General features: G+C 44.5%; 1 protein-coding gene across 1 annotated transcript in view; it reads right to left on the bottom strand.

Moving 5' to 3' along the window:
• The window catches only part of ANKFN1 (ankyrin repeat and fibronectin type III domain containing 1), a 1,096,304-nt gene that overhangs the window by 216,200 nt on the left and 854,591 nt on the right, over positions 1-25,513 (bottom strand). Inside the window, exons 13-14 of the mRNA XM_077257596.1 lie at positions 22,811-22,977; positions 20,441-20,591 (exon numbers count right to left, since the gene is read on the bottom strand). Of these exons, the coding sequence (XP_077113711.1) occupies positions 20,441-20,591; positions 22,811-22,977 (318 nt within the window). The remainder of the gene's footprint in view (positions 1-20,440; positions 20,592-22,810; positions 22,978-25,513) is intronic.

Here is a 25,513-nt window from a genome sequence, read left to right as displayed (position 1 = left end):
GCCAATGACGCCACTCCTCAAATGCCCACTTCATGGCCAGTAACTCCAGATTGCCAACATCATAATTTCGCTCAGCAGGCGAAAACTTCCTAGAGAAGAAAGCACATGGTCTCATTACCGAGCAACCAGGGCCTCTCTGTGACAAAACGGCCCCTGCCCCAATCTCAGAAGCATCCACCTCGACCTGAAAGGGAAGTGAGACATCAGGCTGGCACAAAACAGGCGCCGAAGTAAACCGGCGCTTCAACTCCTGGAACGCCTCCACGGCTGCAGGAGCCCAGTTAGCAACATCAGAACCTTTCTTGGTCATATCCGTCAAAGGTTTAACAACGCTAGAAAAATTAGCGATAAAACGACGGTAGAAGTTAGCAAAACCCAAGAACTTCTGAAGACTCTTAACTGATGTGGGTTGAGTCCACTCATGAATAGCTCGGACCTTGACTGGGTCCATCTCCACAGCAGAAGGGGAAAAAATAAACCCAAAAAAGGGAACCTTCGGTACTCCAAAGAGAAACTTTGAGCCTTTAACAAACAAGGCATTCTCACGCAAAACCTGAAACACCATCCTGACCTGCTCCACATGTGAGTCCCAATCTTCAGAGAAAACCAGAATATCATCCAGATAAACAATCATAAATTTATCCAGATACTTCCGGAAAATATCATGCATAAAGGACTGAAACACTGAGGGAGCATTAGAAAGCCCAAAAGGCATCACCAAGTACTCAAAATGACCTTCGGGCGTATTAAATGCAGTCTTCCATTCATCACCTTGCTTAATGCGCACAAGGTTGTACGCACCACGAAGATCTATCTTGGTGAACCACTTGGCACCTTTAATCCGGGCAAACAAGTCCGACAACAGAGGCAAAGGATACTGAAATTTTACAGTGATTTTATTCAGAAGCCGATAGTCAATACAAGGTCTCAAAGATCCGTCCTTCTTGGCCACAAAAAAGAATCCCGCACCAAGAGGGGAAGAGGAAGGACGGATATGCCCCTTCTCCAGAGACTCCTTGATATACGAACGCATTGCGGCATGCTCAGGTACAGACAGATTAAATAATCTTCCCTTAGGAAATTTACTACCTGGAATCAAATCTATGGCGCAGTCACAGTCCCTATGAGGAGGCAGAGCACTGGATCTGGACTCGCTGAATACATCCTGAAAATCAGACAAATACTCAGGAACTTCCGAAGGAGTAGAGGAAGCAATAGACACCGGCGGGGAATCAGCATGAATTCCCTGACAGCCCCAACTTGACACAGACATTGCCTTCCAATCCAAAACTGGATTGTGGGTCTGTAACCATGGCAGACCCAAAACGACCAAATCATGCATTTTATGCAGAACAAGAAAACGAATCACCTCCCGATGTTCAGGAGTCATGCACATGGTCACCTGCGTCCAAAACTGCGGTTTATTTTCTGCCAATGGCGTAGCATCAATACCTCTAAGAGGAATCGGATTTACTAACGGTTCAAGAACAAAACCACAGCGCTTGGCAAATGACAGATCCATAAGACTCAGGGCAGCACCTGAATCCACAAACGTCATAACAGGGTAAGAAGACAAAGAGCAAATTAAAGTCACAGACAAAATAAATTTAGGTTGCAAATTACCAATGGCGACAGGACTAACAACCCTTGTTAGGCGTTTAGAGCATGCTGATATAACATGTGTAGAATCACCACAGTAAAAACACAACCCATTCTGACGTCTATGATTTTTCCGTTCATTTCTAGTCTGAATTCTATCACATTGCATTAAATCAGGTGTTTGTTCAGACAACACCACCAGAGGATTAGCGGTTTTGCGCTCCCGCAAACGCCGGTCAATTTGAATAGCAAGCGCCATAGAATCATTCAGACTTGTAGGAATGGGTAAACCCACCATCACATTCTTAATGGCTTCAGAAAGGCCATTTCTGAAATTTGCGGCCAGAGCACACTCATTCCACTGAGTAAGCACGGACCATTTCCGAAATTTTTGGCAATACACTTCAGCTTCATCCTGACCCTGAGAAATAGCCAGCAAGGCTTTTTCTGCCTGAATTTCAAGATTGGGTTCCTCGTAAAGCAATCCGAGTGCCAGAAAAAACGCATCAATATTTGCCAATGCCGGATCTCCTGGCGCTAGCGAGAAAGCCCAATCCTGAGGGTCGCCCCGCAAAAAAGAAATAACAATTTTAACTTGCTGAGCTGAATCTCCAGATGAACGGGGTCTCAGAGAAAGAAACAATTTACAATTATTCTGGAAATTCCTAAACCTAAATCGATCTCCAGAAAACAATTCCGGAATAGGTATGTTAGGTTCAGACATAGGACTACTGGTAACAAAATCTTGGATGCCCTGCACACGAGCTGCCAGCTGGTTTACACTTGTAATCAAGGTCTGGACATTCATGTCTGCAGCAAGCACAAGCCACTCAAAGGTAAAGGGGAGGAAGAGAGGAAAGAAAAAAAAAAAACTCAGAATTTCCTTTCTTATTATCCCACTTCAGCAATGCATTAAACATTCAATGTTGGCCTGGCATACTGTTATGACCCCAATGGCAGAGGGTCTCAGGAATAACTGCTAAGTCTGCAAACACAGAAAACCAGCTCATAGGGCAGTGGTAACTGGGCTGACCATATATCTAATCCTAGCACCACAAATACCAGCAGCCGGGGAACGTTCCTACGTTGATCCTAGACGTCTCGCGCCAGCCGGAGAACTACCTAACCCTAGAAGGGAAAAGAAAGACCTTTCTTGCCTCCAGAGAAAATACCCCAAAAGTTGGATAGAAGCCCCCATCAAATAATAACGGTGAGGTAAGAGGAAAAGACAAACATAAGAATGAGCTAGGTATTTAGCAAAGAGAGGCCCACTAGCTAATAGCAGAATATAGAAAGATAACTTATATGGTCAGCAAAAAATCCTATCAACAATATCCACACTGGAAATTCAAGAACCCCCGAACCGTCTAACGGCCCGGGGGGAGAACACCAGTCCCCTAGAGCTTCCAGCAAGGTCAGGAATCACATTTAGTACAAGCTGGACAAAAATGAGAGCAAGCAAATAACCCAAAAAACAAAGAAGCAGGACTTAGCTTAATTTTGCACGAACCAGGACCAGCAGATAGGAGCAAACAGAATGTGTCTGATAACACCGATACCAGGCACTGGACTAAGGTTCCAGGAGGTTTATATAGCAACGCCCCTGAAGTAACGACCCAGCTGGGTGCAAACTGAGGGAAAGAAATCCCAGAGTCATATCACTAGTAACCACAAGAGGGAGCCAAAAAGTCTAATTCACAACACCTCCGGCTGTGTCGAGGTGTCTAGGATGTGTTAGGTACACCCCATGGCTGCTTCTAGTTGTGGTGTCAGTTTAGGGTTTGCGGTCAGTACAGGTTCCACCTACTCCTGAGAAAGTCCCATGCGGCTCCAAGGTCACCAGATCATAACACTTGTGCAATATTTGTGTCCTAATATTTTATGTACTGCTGTTTGTATTGCTGCTGTAATACCGTAATTTTCCCCGGGATCAGTAAATTGTATCATATCGTATCGTATAACAGCTTGCAGTCTCTGAGGCATGGACTTCATGAGTGTCAAACAGTACTCTTCATCAATCTGGCTCCAATTTTTTCTAATTGATGTTGCCAAATCAGCTTTGCAGGTTGGAGCCTTGTCATGGACCATTTTCTTCAACTTCCACCAAAGATTTTCAATTGGATTGAGATCCGGACTATGTGCAGGCCATGACATTGACCTAATGTGTCTTTTCAAGGAATGTTTTCACAGTTCTTTCTCTATGGCAGGATGCATTAGCATCTTGAAAAATGATTTCATCATCCACAAACATCCTTTCAATTAATGGGATAAGAAAAGTGTCCAAAATATCAACATAAACTTGTGCATTTATTGAAGATGTAATGACAGCCATCTCTGCCGGTGCCTTTACCTGACATGCAGCCCCATACCATCAATGACTGCGGAAATTTGCATGTTCTCTTCAGGCAGTCATCCTTATAAATCTCATTGGAACCGGCACCAAACAAAAGTTCCAGCATCATCACCTTGCCCAATGCAGATAGGTGATTCATCACTGAATATGACTTTCATCCAGTCATCCACAGTCAAAGATTGCTTTTCCTTAGCCCATTGTAACCTTGTTTTTTTCTGCTTAGGTGTTAATGATGGCTTTCGTTTAGCTTTTCTGTATGTAAATCCCATTTCCTTTAGGTGGTTTCTTACAGCTCGTTCACAGACGTTGACTCCAGTTTCCACCCATTCGTTCCTCATTTGTTTTGTTGTGTATTTCTTGTTTTGGAGACAAATTGATTTAAGTTTCCGGTCTTGATGCTTTGATGTCTTCCTTGGTCTACCAGTATATTTGCTTGTAACAACCTTCCCATGTTGTTTGTATTTGGTCCAGATTTTAGACACAGCTGACTGTGAACAACCAACATCTTTTGCAACATTGCGTGATGATTTACCCTCTTTTAAGAGTTTGATAATCCTCTCCTTTGTTTCAATTGACATCTCTCTTGTTGGAGCCATGATTCATGTCAGTCCACTTGGTGCAACTGCAGTGCCCCAGAGACCTGGTTGTTGCAGTAACATTGCTCTGCCACTAAGGGGAGTGATGGTACGTCTGATTGCACTGAAGGAGTTCACCTGACCAGGTATCACAGGCACCAATACACTTCACAGTCTGGCCTCCAGGGGGAGCAAAGGGTACTATGTATTAGGCCACTCCTCACAATCTGGTAAAACTGGGGGTTGGCTAGGAAGTTAGAGAGAAGCTGACTGGGTTGGAACCAGGCAACATCCTGTGGCAGAGGGTGTTGCGGGGGAAGATTCAGGGGGGTCCCTGTCAGGGGTGGAGTCCTGACGGAGACCTAGTGAACAAGACAGAACGTTAAGGAACCGCGCCTGCACTACATTGCGGCGATATCTCAAGAAAGGACAAGAAGCAAGGTTTATTGTGGAGAAGTGAGAAAACAGATCACAGCAAAAAGGAGATAATACCAGTAGGAGTCGTAAGATCGAGGCAACATCCTACTGAGGCACGTAGCCAGTGGCCGGAAAGCCGAGGAAGTGTTAGGCTCCAAGCATTACTTCAAACCAACGGCAGGACAGTTAATTATAGGTTGGCTGTCTCACCTAAATCACCTAAGCAGACATAGGAGGCAATTGTGGGAGAGGGGCGACACTAGGGTCCCGGAGGAACTCCAGGTCTACCCGTCATACGGATGCGTCCTAGCCAAATCATCTGGGGGACCGAGAGAACGAACATCAGAATAGAAACGAGAGTTGTGGGAAAGAACATCAGGAACAGACACAACAGTTGTGAGGACTGTCCCGTGGTGCTCAGCAGGGAAGTACTACAACACACAGGCGCTAGAAGGTAGGCACTGATTTCCACCTGCAAAGGGAACTCTGGATGTGCCTTCGGACCGGCCGGTCTCAGCCAGCCCTGTTAGCAGTGCTCCGGATTGCGGATCCTGAAGCCTACAGTAAAGAGGTAAAGAGACTGCAACCCTGTGACTTCGTTATTTCATCGCACCACGCACCACCACCTTTAATTGGATGCCCCTTAGCAGGGTCACGGACCGGGTCAGGCCACCGTGACAACCCCAAGACCGAGACAGAGAGGCCTGGTACCGAGTGCCCCGCGGCCCTGCGTCTGGGGGCTCTCCACAACAGCTCTCCAAGGTGTGATCACTAGTGTTGAACGATACCGTCCGATACTTGAAAGTATCGGTACCGGCAAAGTATCGGATCTAATCCGATACCGATACCCGATACCCATACAAGTCAATGGGACACCAAGTATCGGACGGTATCCTGTATGGTTCCCAGGGTCTGAAGGAGAGGAAACTCTCCTTCAGGCCCTGGGATCCATATCAATGTGTAAAAGAAAGAATTAAAATAAAAAATAGGGATATACTCACCCTCCGACGCAGCCTGGACTTTACCGCCGTAACCGGGAGCCGTTGTACCTAAGAATGTGCGCTTGAAGGGCCTTAGATGAGGTCACTGCGCTCTGATTGGTCCGTAGCGGTCGCGTGACCGCTACGCGACCAATCACAAAGCAGTGACGTCACCTAAGGTCTTTCAAGCGCTTGAAATACCTTAGAAGACGTCCGCAGCTTCTGATTGGTCGCGTAGCGGTCGCGTGACCGCTACGCGACCAATCACAAAGCAGTGACATCTTCTAAGGTATTTCAAGCGCTTGAAAGAATATAAAATACCTTAGAAGACGTCACTGCTTTGTGATTGGTCGCGTAGCGGTCACGCGACCGCTACGCGACCAATCAGAAGCTGCGGACGTCTTCTAAGGTATTTCAAGCGCTTGAAAGACCTTAGGTGACGTCACTGCTTTGTGATTGGTCGCGTAGCGGTCACGCGACCGCTACGGACCAATCAGAGCGCAGTGACCTCATCTAAGGCCCTTCAAGCGCGCATTCATAGGTACAACGGCTCCCGGTTACGGCGGTAAAGTCCAGGGGCTGCCGGAGAGGTGAGTATATCCCTATTTTTTATTTTAATTCTTTATTTTACACATTGATATTAATCCCGATACCGATTTCCGATACCACAAAAGTATCGGATCTCGGTATCGGAATTCCGATACCCGCAAGTATCGGCCGATACCCGATACTTGCGGTATCGGAATGCTCAACACTAGTGATCACTCCTTTTTAGATGCAGACTAACAAGCAGATCTAATTTGATGCAGGTGTTATTTTGGGGTATCAAAATTTACAGTCACATGACAATATCATGTACAAAAGCCAGAAATGGTGCAACAAAATACTAGTGATGTTTTGGAGTGTTTTTTTGTTTGTTTGTTTTTGTCTGTGATCTGCTTTTTTTCTACAAAATTAAACAACTGAATGAACATCCTCCAAGGCTGGTGATTCCATCATTTTTGCCAGGGGCTGTACATGCTGCTTGTGATGAAGGCAGCTTATATCAGCTGTCAGGTTCTCTTTAATGAAACTGACAAGGTCAGAGAATGAGGGAGCATCCATGTCCTAGACTACACTATGATGATATCAGCAATGTATCTATAATATCATTTATAATGTGAAGAAAAGGATTATTGATGTTATCTATAATGTCTTCATACAGAGCTGCAAGCATACAAATGTAGGTGTGATGGACCATCCCTTTTGCAGTTCCTGATAGCTGATGAAACCACAGCTGTCTAAATTGAAATGCACTGTCAGAAATATTCTTACTCATAGTGCAGAAACAAGTTCATTAGCTGTACACCCTGTTACTACAGGATGTGGGTGAATGGGCTTTCCAAATCAGTTGTGGCTAATCCTTATTCCACCTGCCATGCAAATGAATGAAATATCTGTAATAGATGATTTACTAAAGGAAGGCAGCAGCACCAACAATTTGAAAGAGGGGATGCGTTCCTCTATGGACTTTGTTCAACAGTCACTAACAATAACTCTCCATATTTGAAATAGAAGATCGGTATCTGCTAGTTAGCGAGAGACACTCAGACGGAGTAGCCTGAGTACCCACTTTAGGTACTGAGACAAGACTTGGTATCTGAACTGATTCCCAAACTAATATAGCGACTAAGGGGTATTTCAAGTGACATATGCACTTTAGATAAGAAACCTAAATAGACTTTAGCTGAATTCAGAAAGAAAAGATTTGTATCCAATTTTTCTAGAGTGGCAGAAATTACGACATAACCAGATAATCATCTTATGGGTTCCCTAATAGAGAAGGGCAAACCCGTGGATGTTCGGGTTCAGCTGAACATCTAAAAAAAGTTCAGTTCATGTACCAGAGCAGTACCCGAACCCAAACCCGAATCCAGATTCCATTCAGATTAATGGGGAGTCCAAACATCCGTTGTTTGCCACTCTGTCATCTGCATGACAGTGCGGCAATCATGGGCTCTGATTGGCGGTAAGATCATTACCACCTGTCAGAGAGCTGCAGTTTCCATGCTGTCAGATGACAGCATGAGCAAGCAGCTGTTACCGAGAGAGAGATCAGGCGCCGCTGATGGAAGTATGTCATCAGCCAGCACCTGTGCTGGTTTTCAAGAATAGAGAGATCCTAAGACATTTTTTAAATTATTTAAGTAAATAATTTAAAAAAGTCATGGGTTTCCCTCATTTTTTAAAACCAGCCAAGCTAAATATGACAGGTGGGAGTTGGAATTTTCAGTCTGGTACGGGGCCAAAAAATAGCAGTCCGCAGCCACCTTTGAAAAGGCGCATCTATTAAACAGATGTGCGGTTCATGCTCCTTTTTTTTTTCCTTTTGCACATAGCATGTACTTGTCTCTTTTTTTGGACCAGCACTCCTCCCATTTGGCTCAGGTGATTTTAATTAGCAGGAGACTGAAAAGTAAGGGGTCTAGCCCATTTTGGCTCTCACTGAAGAGCTGGAGGAAGGTGAGTTTAAATACTCCTTTTCATTTTGGTGCTGGTGCTGTGTGGCGGCCATTGTTGCTGTGGCTTTGTGCTGGTGGGGCGGCGCGGTCTGGAGTCTTGGGGGCTCAGTCTCGCAGCATGGGTGCTGTGGGGCAACAGGCCGTCCGCCCTGCTGGTGCATGGCCGCTGCGGCGGTGGTCGCCGCACGGCTCCTGTTGTGAATTTGCTTTTTGCTCCCTCTAGTGGTTACTAGTTTTTTGACTCTGGTTTTTCTGTCATTCCTTTTATCCGCACCTGGGTCGTTAGTTAGGGGTGTTGCTATATAAGCTCCCTGGACCTTCAGTTCAATGCCTGGCAACGTAGTTATCAGAGCTAGTCTGCTGTGCTCTTGTCTACTGATCCTGGTTCCAGTTATATCAGCTAAGTCTGCCTTTTGCTTTTTGCTATTTGTTTTGGTTTTGTATTTTTGTCCAGCTTGTTCCAAAACTATATCCTGACCTTTGCTGGAAGCTCTAGGGGGGCTGGTGTTCTCCCCCCGGACCGTTAGACGGTTCGGGGGTTCTTGAATTTCCAGTGTGGATTTTGATAGGGTTTTTGTTGACCATATAAGTTACCTTTACTTTATTCTGCTATCAGTAAGCGGGCCTCTCTGTGCTAAACCTGGTTCATTTCTGTGTTTGTCATTTCCTCTTACCTCACCGTCATTATTTGTGGGGGGCTTCTATCCAGCTTTGGGGTCCCCTTCTCTGGAGGCAAGAAAGGTCTTTGTTTTCCTCTACTAGGGGTAGCTAGATTCTCCGGCTGGCGCGTGTCATCTAGAATCAACGTAGGAATGATCCCCGGCTACTTCTAGTGTTGGCGTTAGGAGTAGATATATGGTCAACCCAGTTACCACTGCCCTATGAGCTGGATTTTTGTATTCTGCAGACTTCCACGTTCCTCTGAGACCCTCGCCATTGGGGTCATAACAGTTTGCCAGGCCAGTATTAAATGTTTAATGCATTGCAGAAGAGGGATTATAAGAAAGAAGATTCTGAGTTTTTTTTTTTTTCTTCTTCCCCTTTACCTCAGAGTGGCTATGCTTGCTGCAGACATGAATGTCCAGACCTTGATTACAAGTGTGGACCAGCTGGCTACTCGTGTGCAGGGCATACAAGACTATGTTATCAGAAATCCTAGGTCAGAACCTAAAATACCGATTCCTGAACTGTTTTCCGGAGACAGGTTTAAGTTTAGGAATTTCGTGAATAATTGTAAATTGTTTTTGTCCCTGAGACCCTGTTCATCTGGAGATTCTGCTCAGCAAGTAAAAATTGTTATTTCGTTCTTACGGGGCGACCCTCAGGATTGGGCTTTTTCGCTGGCGCCAGGAGATCCGGCATTGGCTGATCTTGATGCGTTTTTTCTGGCGCTCGGTTTACTTTATGAGGAACCCAATCTTGAGATTCAGGCAGAAAAGGCCTTGCTGGCTATGTCTCAGGGGCAGGACGAGGCTGAAGTGTATTGCCAAAAATTTCGGAAATGGTCCATGCTGACACATTGGAACGAGTGTGCACTGGCCGCTAATTTTAGAAATGGCCTTTCTGAAGCCATTAAGAATGTTATGGTGGGTTTTCCCATTCCCACAGGTCTGAATGATACTATGGCACTGGCTATTCAAATTGACCGGCGGTTGCGGGAGCGCAAAACCGCAAATTCCCTCATGGTGTTGTCTGAACAGACACCTGATTTAATGCAATGTGATAGAATCCTGACTAGAAATGAGCGGAAAATTCATAGACGCCGGAATGGCTTGTGCTACTACTGTGGTGATTCTACACATGTTATCTCAGCATGCTCTAAACGTATAGCTAAGGTTGTTAGTCCTGTCACCGTTGGTAATTTGCAACCTAAATTTATTCTGTCTGTAACTTTGATTTGCTCACTGTCATCTTATCCTGTCATGGCGTTTGTAGATTCAGGTGCTGCCCTGAGTCTCATGGATCTCTCATTTGCTAAGCGCTGTGGTTTTACTCTTGAACCATTAGAAAATCCTATTCCTCTTAGGGGTATTGATGCTACACCATTGGCTGCAAATAAACCGCAGTATTGGACACAGGTTACCATGTGCATGACTCCTGAACACCGCGAGGTGATACGTTTCCTGGTTTTACATAAAATGCATGATTTGGTTGTTTTAGGGCTGCCATGGTTACAGACCCATAATCCAGTCCTGGACTGGAAGGCTATGTCAGTCTCAAGTTGGGGCTGTCGTGGTATTCATGGGGATTCCCTGCCTGTGTCTATTGCTTCTTCTACGCCTTCGGAAGTTCCGGAGTATTTGTCTGATTATCAGGACGTCTTCAGTGAGTCTGAGTCCAGTGCACTGCCTCCTCATAGGGACTGTGACTGTGCTATAGATTTGATCCCAGGCAGTAAATTTCCTAAGGGAAGACTGTTTAATCTGTCGGTACCTGAACATACCGCTATGCGTTCATATATCAAGGAGTCTCTGGAGAAAGGACATATTCGTCCGTCTTCTTCCCCTCTTGGTGCGGGATTCTTTTTTGTGGCAAAAAAGGACGGATCTTTGAGACCTTGTATTGATTATCGGCTTTTAAATAAGATCACTGTCAAATTTCAGTATCCTTTACCGCTGTTGTCTGACTTGTTTGCCCGGATTAAGGGTGCCAAGTGGTTCACCAAGATAGACCTTCGTGGTGCGTACAACCTTGTGCGCATTAAGCAAGGTGATGAATGGAAAACCGCATTCAATACGCCCGAAGGTCATTTTGAGTACTTGGTGATGCCTTTTGGTCTCTCCAATGCGCCTTCAGTTTTTCAGTCCTTTATGCATGACATTTTCCGGAAGTATCTGGATAAATTTTTGATTGTTTATCTGGATGATATTTTGGTTTTTTCTGATAATTGGGATTCGCATGTGGAGCAGGTCAGGTTGGTCTTTAAAATTTTGCGTGAAAATTCTTTGTTTGTCAAGGGCTCAAAGTGTCTCTTTGGTGTACAGAAGGTTCCCTTTTTGGGGTTCATTTTTTCCCCTTCTGCTGTGGAGATGGACCCAGTCAAGGTCCGAGCTATTCTTGATTGGACTCAGCCCTCGTCAGTTAAGAGTCTTCAGAAGTTCTTGGGCTTCGCTAACTTCTACCGTCGTTTTATCGCTAATTTTTCTAGCATTGTGAAACCTTTGACGGATATGACCAAGAAGGGCTCCGATGTAGCTAACTGGGCTCCTGCTGCCGTGGAGGCTTTCCAGGAGTTGAAACGCCGGTTTACTTCGGCGCCTGTTTTGTGCCAGCCTGACGTCTCACTTCCCTTTCAGGTTGAGGTGGATGCTTCGGAGATTGGGGCAGGGGCCGTTTTGTCGCAGAGAGGCCCTGGTTGCTCTGTTATGAAACCTTGTGCCTTTTTCTCTAGGAAGTTTTCGCCTGCCGAGCGAAATTATGATGTGGGCAATCGGGAGTTGTTGGCCATGAAATGGGCATTTGAGGAGTGGCGTCATTGGCTCGAGGGTGCTAAGCATCGTGTGGTGGTCTTGACTGATCACAAAAATCTGATGTATCTCGAGTCTGCTAAACGCCTTAATCCGAGACAGGCCCGCTGGTCATTGTTTTTCTCCCGCTTTGATTTTGTTGTCTCGTATTTACCAGGTTCAAAGAATGTGAAGGCCGATGCTCTTTCTAGGAGCTTTGTGCCTGATGCTCCTAGAGTCGCTGATCCTGTTGGTATTCTTAAAGATGGAGTTATCTTGTCAGCTATTTCTCCGGATCTGCGACGTGTGTTGCAGAGATTTCAGGCTGATAGGCCTGAGTCTTGTCCACCTGACAGACTGTTTGTCCCGGATAAGTGGACCAGCAGAGTCATTTCCGAGGTTCATTCCTCGGTGTTGGCAGGTCACCCGGGAATTTTTGGCACCAGAGATCTGGTGGCCAGGTCCTTTTGGTGGCCTTCCTTGTCAAGGGATGTGCGGTCATTTGTGCAGTCCTGTGGGACTTTTGCTCGAGCTAAGCCTTGCTGTTCTCGTGCCAGCGGTTTGCTCTTGCCCTTGCCTGTCCCGAAGAGACCTTGGACACATATCTCCATGGATTTCATTTCTGATCTTCCGCTATCTCAGGGCATGTCCGTTATCTGGGTGATATGTGATCGCTTCTCCAAGATGGTCCATTTGGTTCCTTTGCCTAAGCTGCCTTCCTCTTCCGATCTGGTTCCTGTGTTTTTCCAGAACGTGGTTCGTTTGCACGGCATCCCTGAGAATATTGTGTCTGACAGAGGATCCCAGTTCGTTTCCAGGTTCTGGCGATCCTTTTGTAGTAGGATGGGCATTGATTTGTCGTTTTCGTCTGCTTTCCATCCTCAGACTAATGGACAGACGGAGCGAACCAATCAGACTTTGGAGGCTTATTTGAGGTGTTTTGTCTCTGCTGATCAGGACGATTGGGTGACATTCTTGCCGTTGGCTGAGTTTGCCCTTAATAATCGGGCTAGTTCCGCCACCTTGGTTTCACCTTTTTTCTGCAACTCTGGTTTCCATCCTCGCTATTCTTCGGGTCATGTGGAGCCTTCTGACTATCCTGGGGTGGATTCTGTGGTGGATAGGTTGCAGCAGATCTGGAATCATGTGGTGGACAACTTGAAGTTGTCACAGGAGAAGGCTCAGCGCTTTGCCAACCGCCGCCGCGGTGTGGGTCCCCGACTACGCGTTGGGGATTTGGTATGGCTTTCTTCCCGCTTTGTTCCTATGAAGGTCTCCTCTCCCAAATTTAAACCTCGTTTTATTGGGCCTTACAAGATATTGGAAATCCTTAATCCTGTATCTTTCCGTCTGGATCTTCCTGTGTCGTTTGCTATTCACAATGTATTTCATAGGTCCTTGTTGCGGCGGTACATTGTGCCTGTAGTTCCTTCTGCTGAGCCTCCTGCTCCGGTGTTGGTTGAGGGCGAGTTGGAGTACGTGGTGGAGAAGATCTTGGATTCTCGCCTCTCCAGGCGGAGGCTTCAGTACCTGGTCAAGTGGAAGGGCTATGGTCAGGAGGATAATTCCTGGGTGGTCGCCTCTGATGTTCATGCGGCCGATTTAGTTCGTGCCTTTCATGCCGCTCATCCTGATCGCCCTGGTGGTCGTGGTGAGGGTTCGGTGACCCCTCACTAAGGGGGGGGTACTGTTGTGAATTTGCTTTTTGCTCCCTCTAGTGGTTACTAGTTTTTTGACTCTGGTTTTTCTGTCATTCCTTTTATCCGCACCTGGGTCGTTAGTTAGGGGTGTTGCTATATAAGCTCCCTGGACCTTCAGTTCAATGCCTGGCAACGTAGTTATCAGAGCTAGTCTGCTGTGCTCTTGTCTACTGATCCTGGTTCCAGTTATATCAGCTAAGTCTGCCTTTTGCTTTTTGCTATTTGTCTTGGTTTTGTATTTTTGTCCAGCTTGTTCCAAAACTATATCCTGACCTTTGCTGGAAGCTCTAGGGGGGCTGGTGTTCTCCCCCCGGACCGTTAGACGGTTCGGGGGTTCTTGAATTTCCAGTGTGGATTTTGATAGGGTTTTTGTTGACCATATAAGTTACCTTTACTTTATTCTGCTATCAGTAAGCGGGCCTCTCTGTGCTAAACCTGGTTCATTTCTGTGTTTGTCATTTCCTCTTACCTCACCGTCATTATTTGTGGGGGGCTTCTATCCAGCTTTGGGGTCCCCTTCTCTGGAGGCAAGAAAGGTCTTTGTTTTCCTCTACTAGGGGTAGCTAGATTCTCCGGCTGGCGCGTGTCATCTAGAATCAACGTAGGAATGATCCCCGGCTACTTCTAGTGTTGGCGTTAGGAGTAGATATATGGTCAACCCAGTTACCACTGCCCTATGAGCTGGATTTTTGTATTCTGCAGACTTCCACGTTCCTCTGAGACCCTCGCCATTGGGGTCATAACAGGCTCCACTCCGTTAGGGCGTTAGGACCCACTACGAGGTTTGCCGTGAAGGGGCAGTGGGCTTCATACAGTCTGATCAGAATGTTAAACTGAAAACCTCATGTTCAGTATTTAAATTTTTGCCTAGCGGCTTTAGATCAATGTATGATTTTGGGATGTGCGGTTCATGCTCCTTTTTTTTCCTTTTGCACATAGCATGTACTTGTCTCTTTTTTTGGACCAGCACTCCTCCCATTTGGCTCAGGTGATTTTAATTAGCAGGAGACTGAAAAGTAAGGGGTCTAGCCCATTTTGGCTCTCACTGAAGAGCTGGAGGAAGGTGAGTTTAAATACTCCTTTTCATTTTGGTGCTGGTGCTGTGTGGCGGCCATTGTTGCTGTGGCTTTGTGCTGGTGGGGCGGCGCGGTCTGGAGTCTTGGGGGCTCAGTCTCGCAGCATGGGTGCTGTGGGGCAACAGGCCGTCCGCCCTGCTGGTGCATGGCCGCTGCGGCGGTGGTCGCCGCACGGCTCCGCTCCATTAGGGCGTTAGGACCCACTGCGAGGTTTGCCGTGAAGGGGCAGTGGGCTTCATACAGTCTGATCAGAATGTTAAACTGAAAACCTCATGTTCAGTATTTAAATTTTTGCCTAGCGGCTTTAGATCAATGTATGATTTTGGGATGTGCGGTTCATGCTCCTTTTTTTTTCCTTTTGCACATAGCATGTACTTGTCTCTTTTTTTGGACCAGCACTCCTCCCATTTGGCTCAGGTGATTTTAATTAGCAGGAGACTGAAAAGTAAGGGGTCTAGCCCATTTTGGCTCTCACTGAAGAGCTGGAGGAAGGTGAGTTTAAATACTCCTTTTCATTTTGGTGCTGGTGCTGTGTGGCGGCCATTGTTGCTGTGGCTTTGTGCTGGTGGGGCGGCGCGGTCTGGAGTCTTGGGGGCTCAGTCTCGCAGCATGGGTGCTGTGGGGCAACAGGCCGTCCGCCCTGCTGGTGCATGGCCGCTGCGGCGGTGGTCGCCGCACGGCTCCGCTCCGTTAGGGCGTTAGGACCCACTACGAGGTTTGCCGTGAAGGGGCAGTGGGCTTCATACAGTCTGATCAGAATGTTAAACTGAAAACCTCATGTTCAGTATTTAAATTTTTGCCTAGCGGCTTTAGATCAATGTATGATTTTGGGATGTGCGGTTCATGCTCCTTTTTTTTTTCCTTTTGCACATAGCATGTACTTGTCTCTTTTTTGGACCAGCACTCCTCCCATTTGGCTCAGGTGATTTTAATTAGCAGGAGACTGAAAAGTAAGGGGTCTAGCCCATTTTGGCTCTCACTGAAGAGCTGGAGGAAGGTGAGTTTAAATACTCCTTTTCATTTTGGTGCTGGTGCTGTGTGGCGGCCATTGTTGCTGTGGCTTTGTGCTGGTGGGGCGGCGCGGTCTGGAGTCTTGGGGGCTCAGTCTCGCAGCATGGGTGCTGTGGGGCAACAGGCCGTCCGCCCTGCTGGTGCATGGCCGCTGCGGCGGTGGTCGCCGCACGGCTCCGCTCCGTTAGGGCGTTAGGACCCACTACGAGGTTTGCCGTGAAGGGGCAGTGGGCTTCATACAGTCTGATCAGAATGTTAAACTGAAAACCTCATGTTCAGTATTTAAATTTTTGCCTAGCGGCTTTAGATCAATGTATGATTTTGGGATGTGCGGTTCATGCTCCTTTTTTTTTTTCCTTTTGCACATAGCATGTACTTGTCTCTTTTTTGGACCAGCACTCCTCCCATTTGGCTCAGGTGATTTTAATTAGCAGGAGACTGAAAAGTAAGGGGTCTAGCCCATTTTGGCTCTCACTGAAGAGCTGGAGGAAGGTGAGTTTAAATACTCCTTTTCATTTTGGTGCTGGTGCTGTGTGGCGGCCATTGTTGCTGTGGCTTTGTGCTGGTGGGGCGGCGCGGTCTGGAGTCTTGGGGGCTCAGTCTCGCAGCATGGGTGCTGTGGGGCAACAGGCCGTCCACCCTGCTGGTGCATGGCCGCTGCGGCGGTGGTCGCCGCACGGCTCCGCTCCGTTAGGGCGTTAGGACCCACTACGAGGTTTGCCGTGAAGGGGCAGTGGGCTTCATACAGTCTGATCAGAATGTTAAACTGAAAACCTCATGTTCAGTATTTAAATTTTTGCCTAGCGGCTTTAGATCAATGTATGATTTTGGGATGTGCGGTTCATGCTCCTTTTTTTTTTTCCTTTTGCACATAGCATCTATTAAACACACCAATTCATGACTTTTGCCCAGCTTTTCTGACTGGCCCTGGTGCGGTGGCAAATGAAGTAATAGGTTTGGGGTTGATATCAGCTGTTTTAAGGCCACTGACATCAAGCCCAGTGATTAGTAATTGAGAGACGTCTATAAGACACCCCCATTACTAACCCCATAGTCAGATTATAAAAAAGACATAGCCACAATAAAGTCTTTAAATTTAAATAAATACACTAACACCTTTATTTGAAATTAAAATAAAAAAAGCACAATTATCCTCAATAGGGTTGAGCGAAACGGGTCGGCCATTTTCAGAAGTCGCCGACTTTTGGCAAAGTCGGGTTTCATGAAACCCGACCCGACCCCTGTGTGGGGTCGGCCATGAGGTCGGCGATCTTCTGAATCTGGTATCGGAATTCCGATACCAAGTTCCGATATGTTTGCGATATCGGGAATCGGTATCGGAATCCATATTTAAGTGTAAAATAAAGAATCAAAATAAAAAATATTGATATACTCACCCTCGGACGCGCCCTGGTACTAACCGGCAGCCTTCCTTCCTAAGAATGAGCACGTGAGTGACCTGCGGTGACGTCGCGGCTTGTGATTGGTCGCGTGAGCGGTCACATGGGCGGTCACGCGACCAATCACAAGCGTCGACGTCATCTAAGGTCCTTCACGCGCTCATTCTTAGGAAGGAAGGCTGCCGGAAAGAAGCAGGGTGCATCCAAGGGTGAGTATATACCTAATAGGAATATATATACCTAATAGGAATATACTCACCCTCGGACGCACCCTGCTTCTTTCCGGCAGCCTTCCTTCCTAAGAATGAGCACGTGAAGGACCTTAGATGACGTCGACGCTTGTGATTGGTCACGTGACCGCCCATGTGACCGCTCACGCGACCAATCACAAGCCGCGACGTCACCGCAGGTCATTCACGCGCTCATTCTTAGGAAGGAAGGCTGCTGGTTAGTACCAGGGCGCGTCCGAAGGTGAGTATATCAATATTTTTTATTTTGATTCTTTATTTTACACATTAATATGGATCCCAGGGCCTGAAGGAGAGTTTCCTCTCCTTCAGACCCTGGGAACCATAGTATCCCATTGCACTGCATTGGGTTTCGTGTTTCGGCCGACCCCGACCCCGACTTTTTTATAGGATCGGCCGATTTCACTCGACCCGACTTTTGAGAAAGTTGCGTTTCGTGAAACCCGACCCGATCCTATAAAAATAAACGTCGCTCAACCCTAATCCTCACATTTACCTCTAATCTGTTGAAACCCATGTCCCCTGTAAAAGACACAAAATTATAAACAATCATATTCCTCACCTGTCCGACATGAAGGTAAACCATATCGGTCCCATGAAGATCAGGATAATTTGGATAGTGGTTACACCCGCTATCCACCACATCTGGCTCACACTGAGACAGGAGCATAATCAAGCTCACGTGTGATGTGAGAAAGTAAAAAGTGGGTGTGACCCCACACCATTTTTTTAATGATTTATTTAAATAATTTTAAAGAAATGGCAATGTATCCCTCTATTCTTGATTACCAGCCATGGTAAAGCTGACAGCTGAGTGTTGCAGCCCACAGCTGTGGGTTTTTCCTGCTCTGGTTATCAAAAATAGAAGATACCTTGCATCATTTTTTTATTTTTTTATAGCACAGGTGCTGGCTGATGAATGCTTTCATCAGCAGAGCCTATTCTCGCTATTATCAGCAACAGCAGGCATATGCTGATGATGATTAACACTCAAAGACTATCCCAAAGAGTAAGGACACAAAACTCAGAACATCATATTCACATAAAAAAACATGGTGCATAAAGACCACATATCGAGTATAATCCTGGAATTAAAATCTTTATTGATAAAGTACAGAATCAAAAATTATTAAAATTAGAACTACTGGACACCACTCATCCAGGGACAGGATGCAACCAGCACATCTTTTAGCCTTTTTAAAGAATTATTGCAGCATTTCTTCCAGCAGTATTGGTCAGTACAAACTATAATAATACAATACAATATTTGCTACATAGGTAATTCAAATCTATCAGTACTGACCTATGCATTAGCAGCAATCATAGACACAATAAATGTAAGGTGCATAGTGCATAGTATCTGGTCCAGAATAAACAGCTAGCGCACACAATCCAAACATAGCAAAGAAATGTGGCATACTTACTAAATGTGAGAAGGCAATGTGCCGGTAACAAGCCATCCCTGCCGCCCCAACGCACGTTTCATCAAGACTTCCTCAGGAGAGGTCAGTACTGATACATTTGAATTACCTATGTAGCAAATATTGTATTGTGTTATTATATTTTGTACTGACCAATACTGCAGGAAGAAATGCTGCAATAATTCTTTAAAAAGGCTAAAAGATGTGCTGGTTGCATCCTAATCCTGGATGAGTGGTGTCCAGTAGTTCTAATTTTAATAATTTTTGATTCTGTACTTTATCAATAAAGATTTGAATTCAAGGATTATACTCGATATGTGGTCTTTATGCACCATGTTTTTTGATGTGAATATATGCTGATGAGGGTAGTATTCCAACTCCTGTAACCACTGGTAACATTTTTACCACTGCTCACAGCTGCTGGTTCACACTGTCATCTGACAGCATGGGAACCTAAGCTCTTCGACCTGCTGTAACTAACTACTGGTGTTTCTAACGCTGTCACATATATGACATCGTGGGAAACAGCCGATGTTTGGGGTGCCAAATGCAAACAGTAACATGGACTTTCTGAAGAAGTCAATGTTCGGGATTCCTGCATGGACACTAGGTGTTCAGTACAGACCCCAAATTTTACTGTTTAGGTCTGCCTATCTCTATACCCTAATTAATTTTTTGTAAGTACCACCATCATTCAACTCTGTAACTGCCTCAATCAAGTAATATTCCCTCATCATAAGAACCACAGTACTCTTCCCTAATTTCACGGCATGTTTTGGGGTCACATAACATTAATCTTTTTGCTATCTTATTGCTGTCATTTCCTTGGTGGATACATTTTATATTATCTGGAGGATAAATGACAGCTCTTATGTTGGGGAATACTTCCTTATTAAAAATCTCCAATGGGCTTTTGATATGTTGGGATTTTATCTGCCCATTATTCAAAAGGATACAGAAACATATGCACTCCCTAAGTACAGAACAGGCTGCCCAAAGTAATACATCAATTTTTGAAAATATATTGTGTGAATCCTAGTGTGCTCAATTTTGCAGAGACTGAAAAAGACAAAGGGGCCAATTCATGATGACTGTGCAGGGAGAGCCTATCACTCAAGGGAAGTGATTAGGGAGAAGCAGCCAGGGATCTGCCTGTCTGGCCAACGCAATTTGGAGACACTTTACCCTTCAGTGTTCGTGTTTTTCAGACATGCACCAAAAGTGTCAGACCACATTTTTGTGCATGTATGAAAAGATTAACTCTACCAGGATGGAGGCCAGACAGTGTCCAAAGTGGCTCTATTGGCCTCAGAATAGTGAAAGGCTCAATCATATTTCAGTTGGAAAACAATTTGTCTAGGATTGTCTAGGATTATGATGGTATCCCAATGCAGTGGGGTTGTAAAGGGCTGTACTGAGATTTCAAATTAATACCTGTACACAAAAAATGTGATATCTTGCTGATCTCTAGTGTCTGAGTACTAGGACCCCACCAATCTCAAGAATTGCGTTAAGGCATTCCCCAACTAAATGGAGTGTTGAACAAGTCTTTGGCAGGCTGACAACTTGCTTTCATTAGTATTCATGATTTAAATGAGAACTCATAGTGCATCAAATGTGAGAAGGAATAATTAACAGAATTATACAAAGTAAGTAAATCTAAAGTTATATAGATGTTAAATACTAACTTCTTTCAGGCAGAGGTAACTTTACCTGGTGAAGAGGTAGATTGATTTGTTTGAGTAGGGCCTTCACTGCCACCTGGAGATCACACAGAAATAGATGAGCATGTGCATCCAGAGAGAGCTCTATGTTTTCCAAAGAGTCTAGCATGGAGAGATTTTGAATCCATTCCCATTCATCTCTGAGGACAGAAAATGGCAATTTACAGAAAATGTAATACTTTCTCATACATTGAAAATGCATTACTGCCATAGAAAATAGGAAAAAAAGTGCTATATAATGTACACATTAAATATTTATTTGAAAAAATTGCTATGAAAAAAGGAAGGTACTTTGCGCATAAATTGGCCAATGTATGTGAGCACAATTTCCACATCAAGGCGTCCTTCATAATTGGGTCCCTGTCCTGTTTTGTCACCTCTCCTGGGCAAAAAAAGCCTACAATTTATGGGTCAGCTGTGGCTATTGGGAGTGGGAGTGCATATGTCCAAAAAGGCTTAATACAAATAGAGGACAAGACCAGCACATCCAAGCTCCCAATAGCCACAGGTGATTTTAAGTAGTTAGCTGGTCCACTTCTGCCCCATAAATTGTAGGCTTTTTTTGCCCAGGAGAGGTGACAAAACAGTACAGGGACCCAATTACTAAGGACGCCTTGACGTGGCAATTGGGCTCACATACATTGGCCAATTTATGCGCGAAGTATCTTCCTTTTTTCATAGCAATTTTTGCAGATAAATATTTCATGTGTACATTATATAGCGCTTTTTTCCTACTTTCTATGGCATTAATGCATTTTCAATGTTCTAGAGTAATCATTCTTGATAAATAATGGTGCAACCTTTATCATTTTTCAACTTATATGTTTTTTTTGGGTTGGCGCCTGTCCACACTAGCTTGGATATGCTGGTCTTGTTTTCTATTTGACTTTCAGATACATTGGGACTAGAGATGATCAAATTGCTTCATGCAACCCTGGTCCATGGTCCAGGTCAGTTCTCTCTGGCCATGAACAGTAGAAATGCAAATATCCTGACTTTTTGGGTTCCTCAGTGCGGCGTTTGATTTGTTGGCCTGATGTGATATCGTCTGTGTGCTGTATAGCACAAAGGTACTAATGTGCTAGCACTGCAAATTATAAGACTAACATTGGATCCTGAAGGTAAGAAAACCCATATTGCTCCTGTCCATGGCTGCAGAGCACTGACCTGGACCATTGATCAGATTGCGCAAAATGACCATCTCATCTATAATTGGGACAGATTTTGTGCAATGTACATACATATTACATTGAGTTGCAAATTAAACCTGAGATTATATTGTACAGTTTAGCAAAAGTATTTGTGCTACTCTGGTGTAGCATTCAATTTGGTTCTCCATGGCAGTGGGAATAAAGCAGACTTCACTTCTACATCTGGCATCCTTGCCTGGCATCCTTGATGCCTTTGTAATATACTAGGCCCTGTGACATCATGATATCATGGCACAACACTCATGATATTATGTGAGGCCTAATAACTAATGAACACCAGAAGCCATAAAGATGCCTGGCCAAGGTTGCCAAGAATGAAAGTAAAGACTTCCCAAGTCCAGCTGCGATGGACGACCAGATTGGACTCCAGACCAGGGCAATGTGAAAACATTTTGCTCAACTTCATCATATTTATTAATTTATCATCACACACACTGAATTCATATCTTACATAATGATCACTATATTAATCTACACTTTACATGTTAATTAACTTCTCATCATCTTATTTTTTATTATTGTATATATCCTAAATAGTGATGAGCGAGTATACTCGTTGCTCAGGTCTCCCCGAGCATGCTCAGGTCTCCCCGAGCATGCTCGGGTGATCTCCGAGTATTTGGATGTGTTTGGAGACTTAGTTTTCCTTGCCTCAGCTGCATGATTTACAGCTGCTAGACAGGCTGAATATATGTGAGGAATGCCTGTTTTTAAGGGAATTCCCACATGTTTTCAGGCTGTCCAGAAGCCATAAATCATGCAGCTGAGGCAAGGAAAACTAAAACTCTGAGTTTTTCTATTTACCATGATGTGCAATTGGCTGCTTTTAACAGGGCAAAAAAAATCTATGACACGTTCAGCGTTCAGAATATTTTAAGGCATTTAAAAAGATTATGTATCAACAGAATAACTACTTATTCATATGTCTAATATTACACTCTGGATTTATATAACACACATATAGTACAATTTAATGAACACAGCGGTTAGATTTGCAATACTACTATAGCATTTTTGAAATCTCTGGAGTTTGACATTATAGTCAGTTTTTTGTGTGCACTAAAAAGCATGAGATTATTTGAAAATAAAAAAAAAACAAATAATTTTTTACTCAAAATGACTTAAAAAGGGTGTGTAGTAAGCCTTACTTGGAAATATTGCTGTTGTCCCTTATCTTCACATGGCACAACATATTGGGGAGTCTTTGAGAGACAAGAACCTTGATTTGATCTACAGAGCTGCAAAGTTTTAGGAAGCCGAGGTATAGTCCTGGGGAAAGACGCTGTTGGCTCCGCTTTTGATAATTCAATATTTCCTAAGGAGAAAATTAAAAAGAACTGTGGCTTGAACATCAACTGCACTGTAGTAGACCAGTGTTTTTGTACTGTAGATCCACCAACAAGTCATACTTTTAGAAGTTCCTTCATATTGAAAACGTGACCTATTTGGCCTACTTCAAGACTGGAGTTGAAAAACATTTTATCAGCCAAATTATTAATGCTTTGCTATTTTAATTGTCAATTCCCCCATTTAAAAATCCATTAAAAAATATAAATTTGTTTATCCTAACCCTTCCTCTAGTAGACTAACTGGGTTTTGTATGACGCATACTTCAAATAATAATAATGTTTGTTAAAATAAAAGGATATGGGCACTAAAATATTATATTTATACACAAAAACTTTAGAAATACTACATATTATTCAAGATGTGCTGCCATTAGTCAACCGATTGCTGTATGTCCGACTTCTTTAAACCCTTGTGGTTAGCTGTTATCTCTGAGGAAGCATTTGGTTGCTCTATTCTCTACAGTGGAAAGGAAGAATTTCATGTCGAAAAGTCAAGGAAAGGATTCAGCCCATCTGTAATTCCTTCAAGTTCTAACAGGGTGTATGGAAATCAGGGAAGAAAATATTTTTAAAATATTTTTACAAAGCACTATATAGCAGATTTATAAATTTATCTAGACCCAATCACATTGCCAAGTGACTTAGACAGATCAAGACTATTTTATCTTGTAGTTCAGAAATAGTGATGAGCTAGTATACTCGTTGCTCGGGTATTCCTGAGCATGCTCGGATGTCCTCAGAGTACTTTTGCGTGCTCAGAGATTTAGTTTGTGTCGACTCAGCTGCATGATTTGCGGCTGCTAGACAGCCTGAATACATGTGGCGATTCCCTAACAAACTGGAAATCCCCACATGTATTCATGCTGTCTAGCAGCTGCAAATCATGCAGCTGAGTTGACACAAATTAAATCTCTGAGCACACCAAAATACTCGGAGGACACCTGAGCATGCTCAGGAAAACCCGAGCAATGAGTATACTAGCTCATCACTATTCATAAACCACAACATGACTTTAACTTAATATTTACTTTCAATAATAACCCAATAAAATTACTTAAGACATCATACATAATAGATAAAAGTCATTTTGTCTAAGGACATAAATATAAAAGGTGTCAAGGTTTCACTTGCACCCATGCCTTGAAGCCTATAAGGGTCCAAAAGGTCTCTTTGGCCCACATAAGAAAATTGATGTAGACTTGGGATAGTTGGAAGTACTGTGGAAGATTTTGTATTGGGACTATAGATGAGCGGTGTTCGAGTCGAACTGTTCGCCAATTTCAAATTCGAGCTGTTTTGGGCGGTGTTCGAGTCGTTCGACGAACCCGAACAATTTGCTTAAAATTTGGCTGTTCGAGTTTCTGTGCGATAACTGTTCGTTCACCAAAAGCCTAGCTTGATTTGCACATTAAAACTGTTTATCATTGTTATCAGTGTAAAGTGGGCGGGGGGGGGAGGCTGATAGATATGTGCTGAAATAACGCCGATCTCCAATTTTTTTCTTTCCCGCATGTACAGAGGGACGGTGCAGTCTCTCAGCCTATCAGCAGTGCACACACACAGCAATGTGCATGTGATGCACACAAGCAATGGCATGTGTCATTGGCTGTGTATGTCACATGTCCTTGCCCTATAAGAACCAGCCATTTGACCCGTCGCCAACATTTCCTCACTGCTGCAGCTTAGTGTTAGACGGCACCGCTGCTGCTGTGGGCGCTATACAGACTAAGAGTGTTTTTTTTGAGCGAATTGTCAGAGAGATAGGTTTAGGGAGTCGGGAGGAGTTGGGACTAGTTGTAATATCAGCCCTTTTCAGGGTAGGTTACAGCAGTTCATAGCACTGTTTGCCAGGCAGGTCTGAGCCAGTGCTGTGCAAGAGTTAGTCACAGCATTTGGTGTAATCTAGCTCAGCCAATCCTTTTGGGCTAGTAGCATTGTCTGATAGTCATCTGAGTAGCCCGCCTGTGAAGCCAGCTACACCGCCTGTGTATCTCAATTTTTACTGCATCTAACCCAGTAAATCGTTTTGGGGTTTTGGGCTTAGTAGTAGTGTCTGCACATCAGCAGAGTAGCCCGCCTGTGAAGCTAGCTACACTGCCTGTGTATCTCAATTTTGACTGCATCTAACCCAGTAAATCATTTTGGGGTTTTAGGCTTAGAAGTCGTGTTTGCACGTCAGCAGAGTAGCCCGCCTGTGAAACTAACTAGACCACCTGTGTATCTCTATTTTCACTGCATCTAATCCAGTTAACAGTTTTGGGCCTAGGAGCAGTGTCTGCACGTTAGCAGAGTAGCCCGCCTGTGAAACTAACTACACTGCCTGTGTATCTCTGTTTTCACTGTATCTAATCCAGTAAATAGTTTTGGGCCTAGGAGCAGTGTCTGCACGTCAGCAGGGTAGCCCGACTGTGAAACTAACTACACCGCCTGTGTATCTCTATTTTCACTGCATCTAATCCAGTTAACAGCTTTGGGCCTAGCAGCAGTGTCTGCACGTCAGCA

The sequence above is a fragment of the Ranitomeya variabilis genome, chromosome 4, assembly GCF_051348905.1.
Source record: "Ranitomeya variabilis isolate aRanVar5 chromosome 4, aRanVar5.hap1, whole genome shotgun sequence".
Taxonomy (NCBI): Eukaryota; Metazoa; Chordata; class Amphibia; order Anura; family Dendrobatidae; genus Ranitomeya; species Ranitomeya variabilis.
The sequence above is the reverse complement of the archived record's forward strand: the minus strand, read 5'-3'. Positions and strand labels throughout refer to the sequence as shown.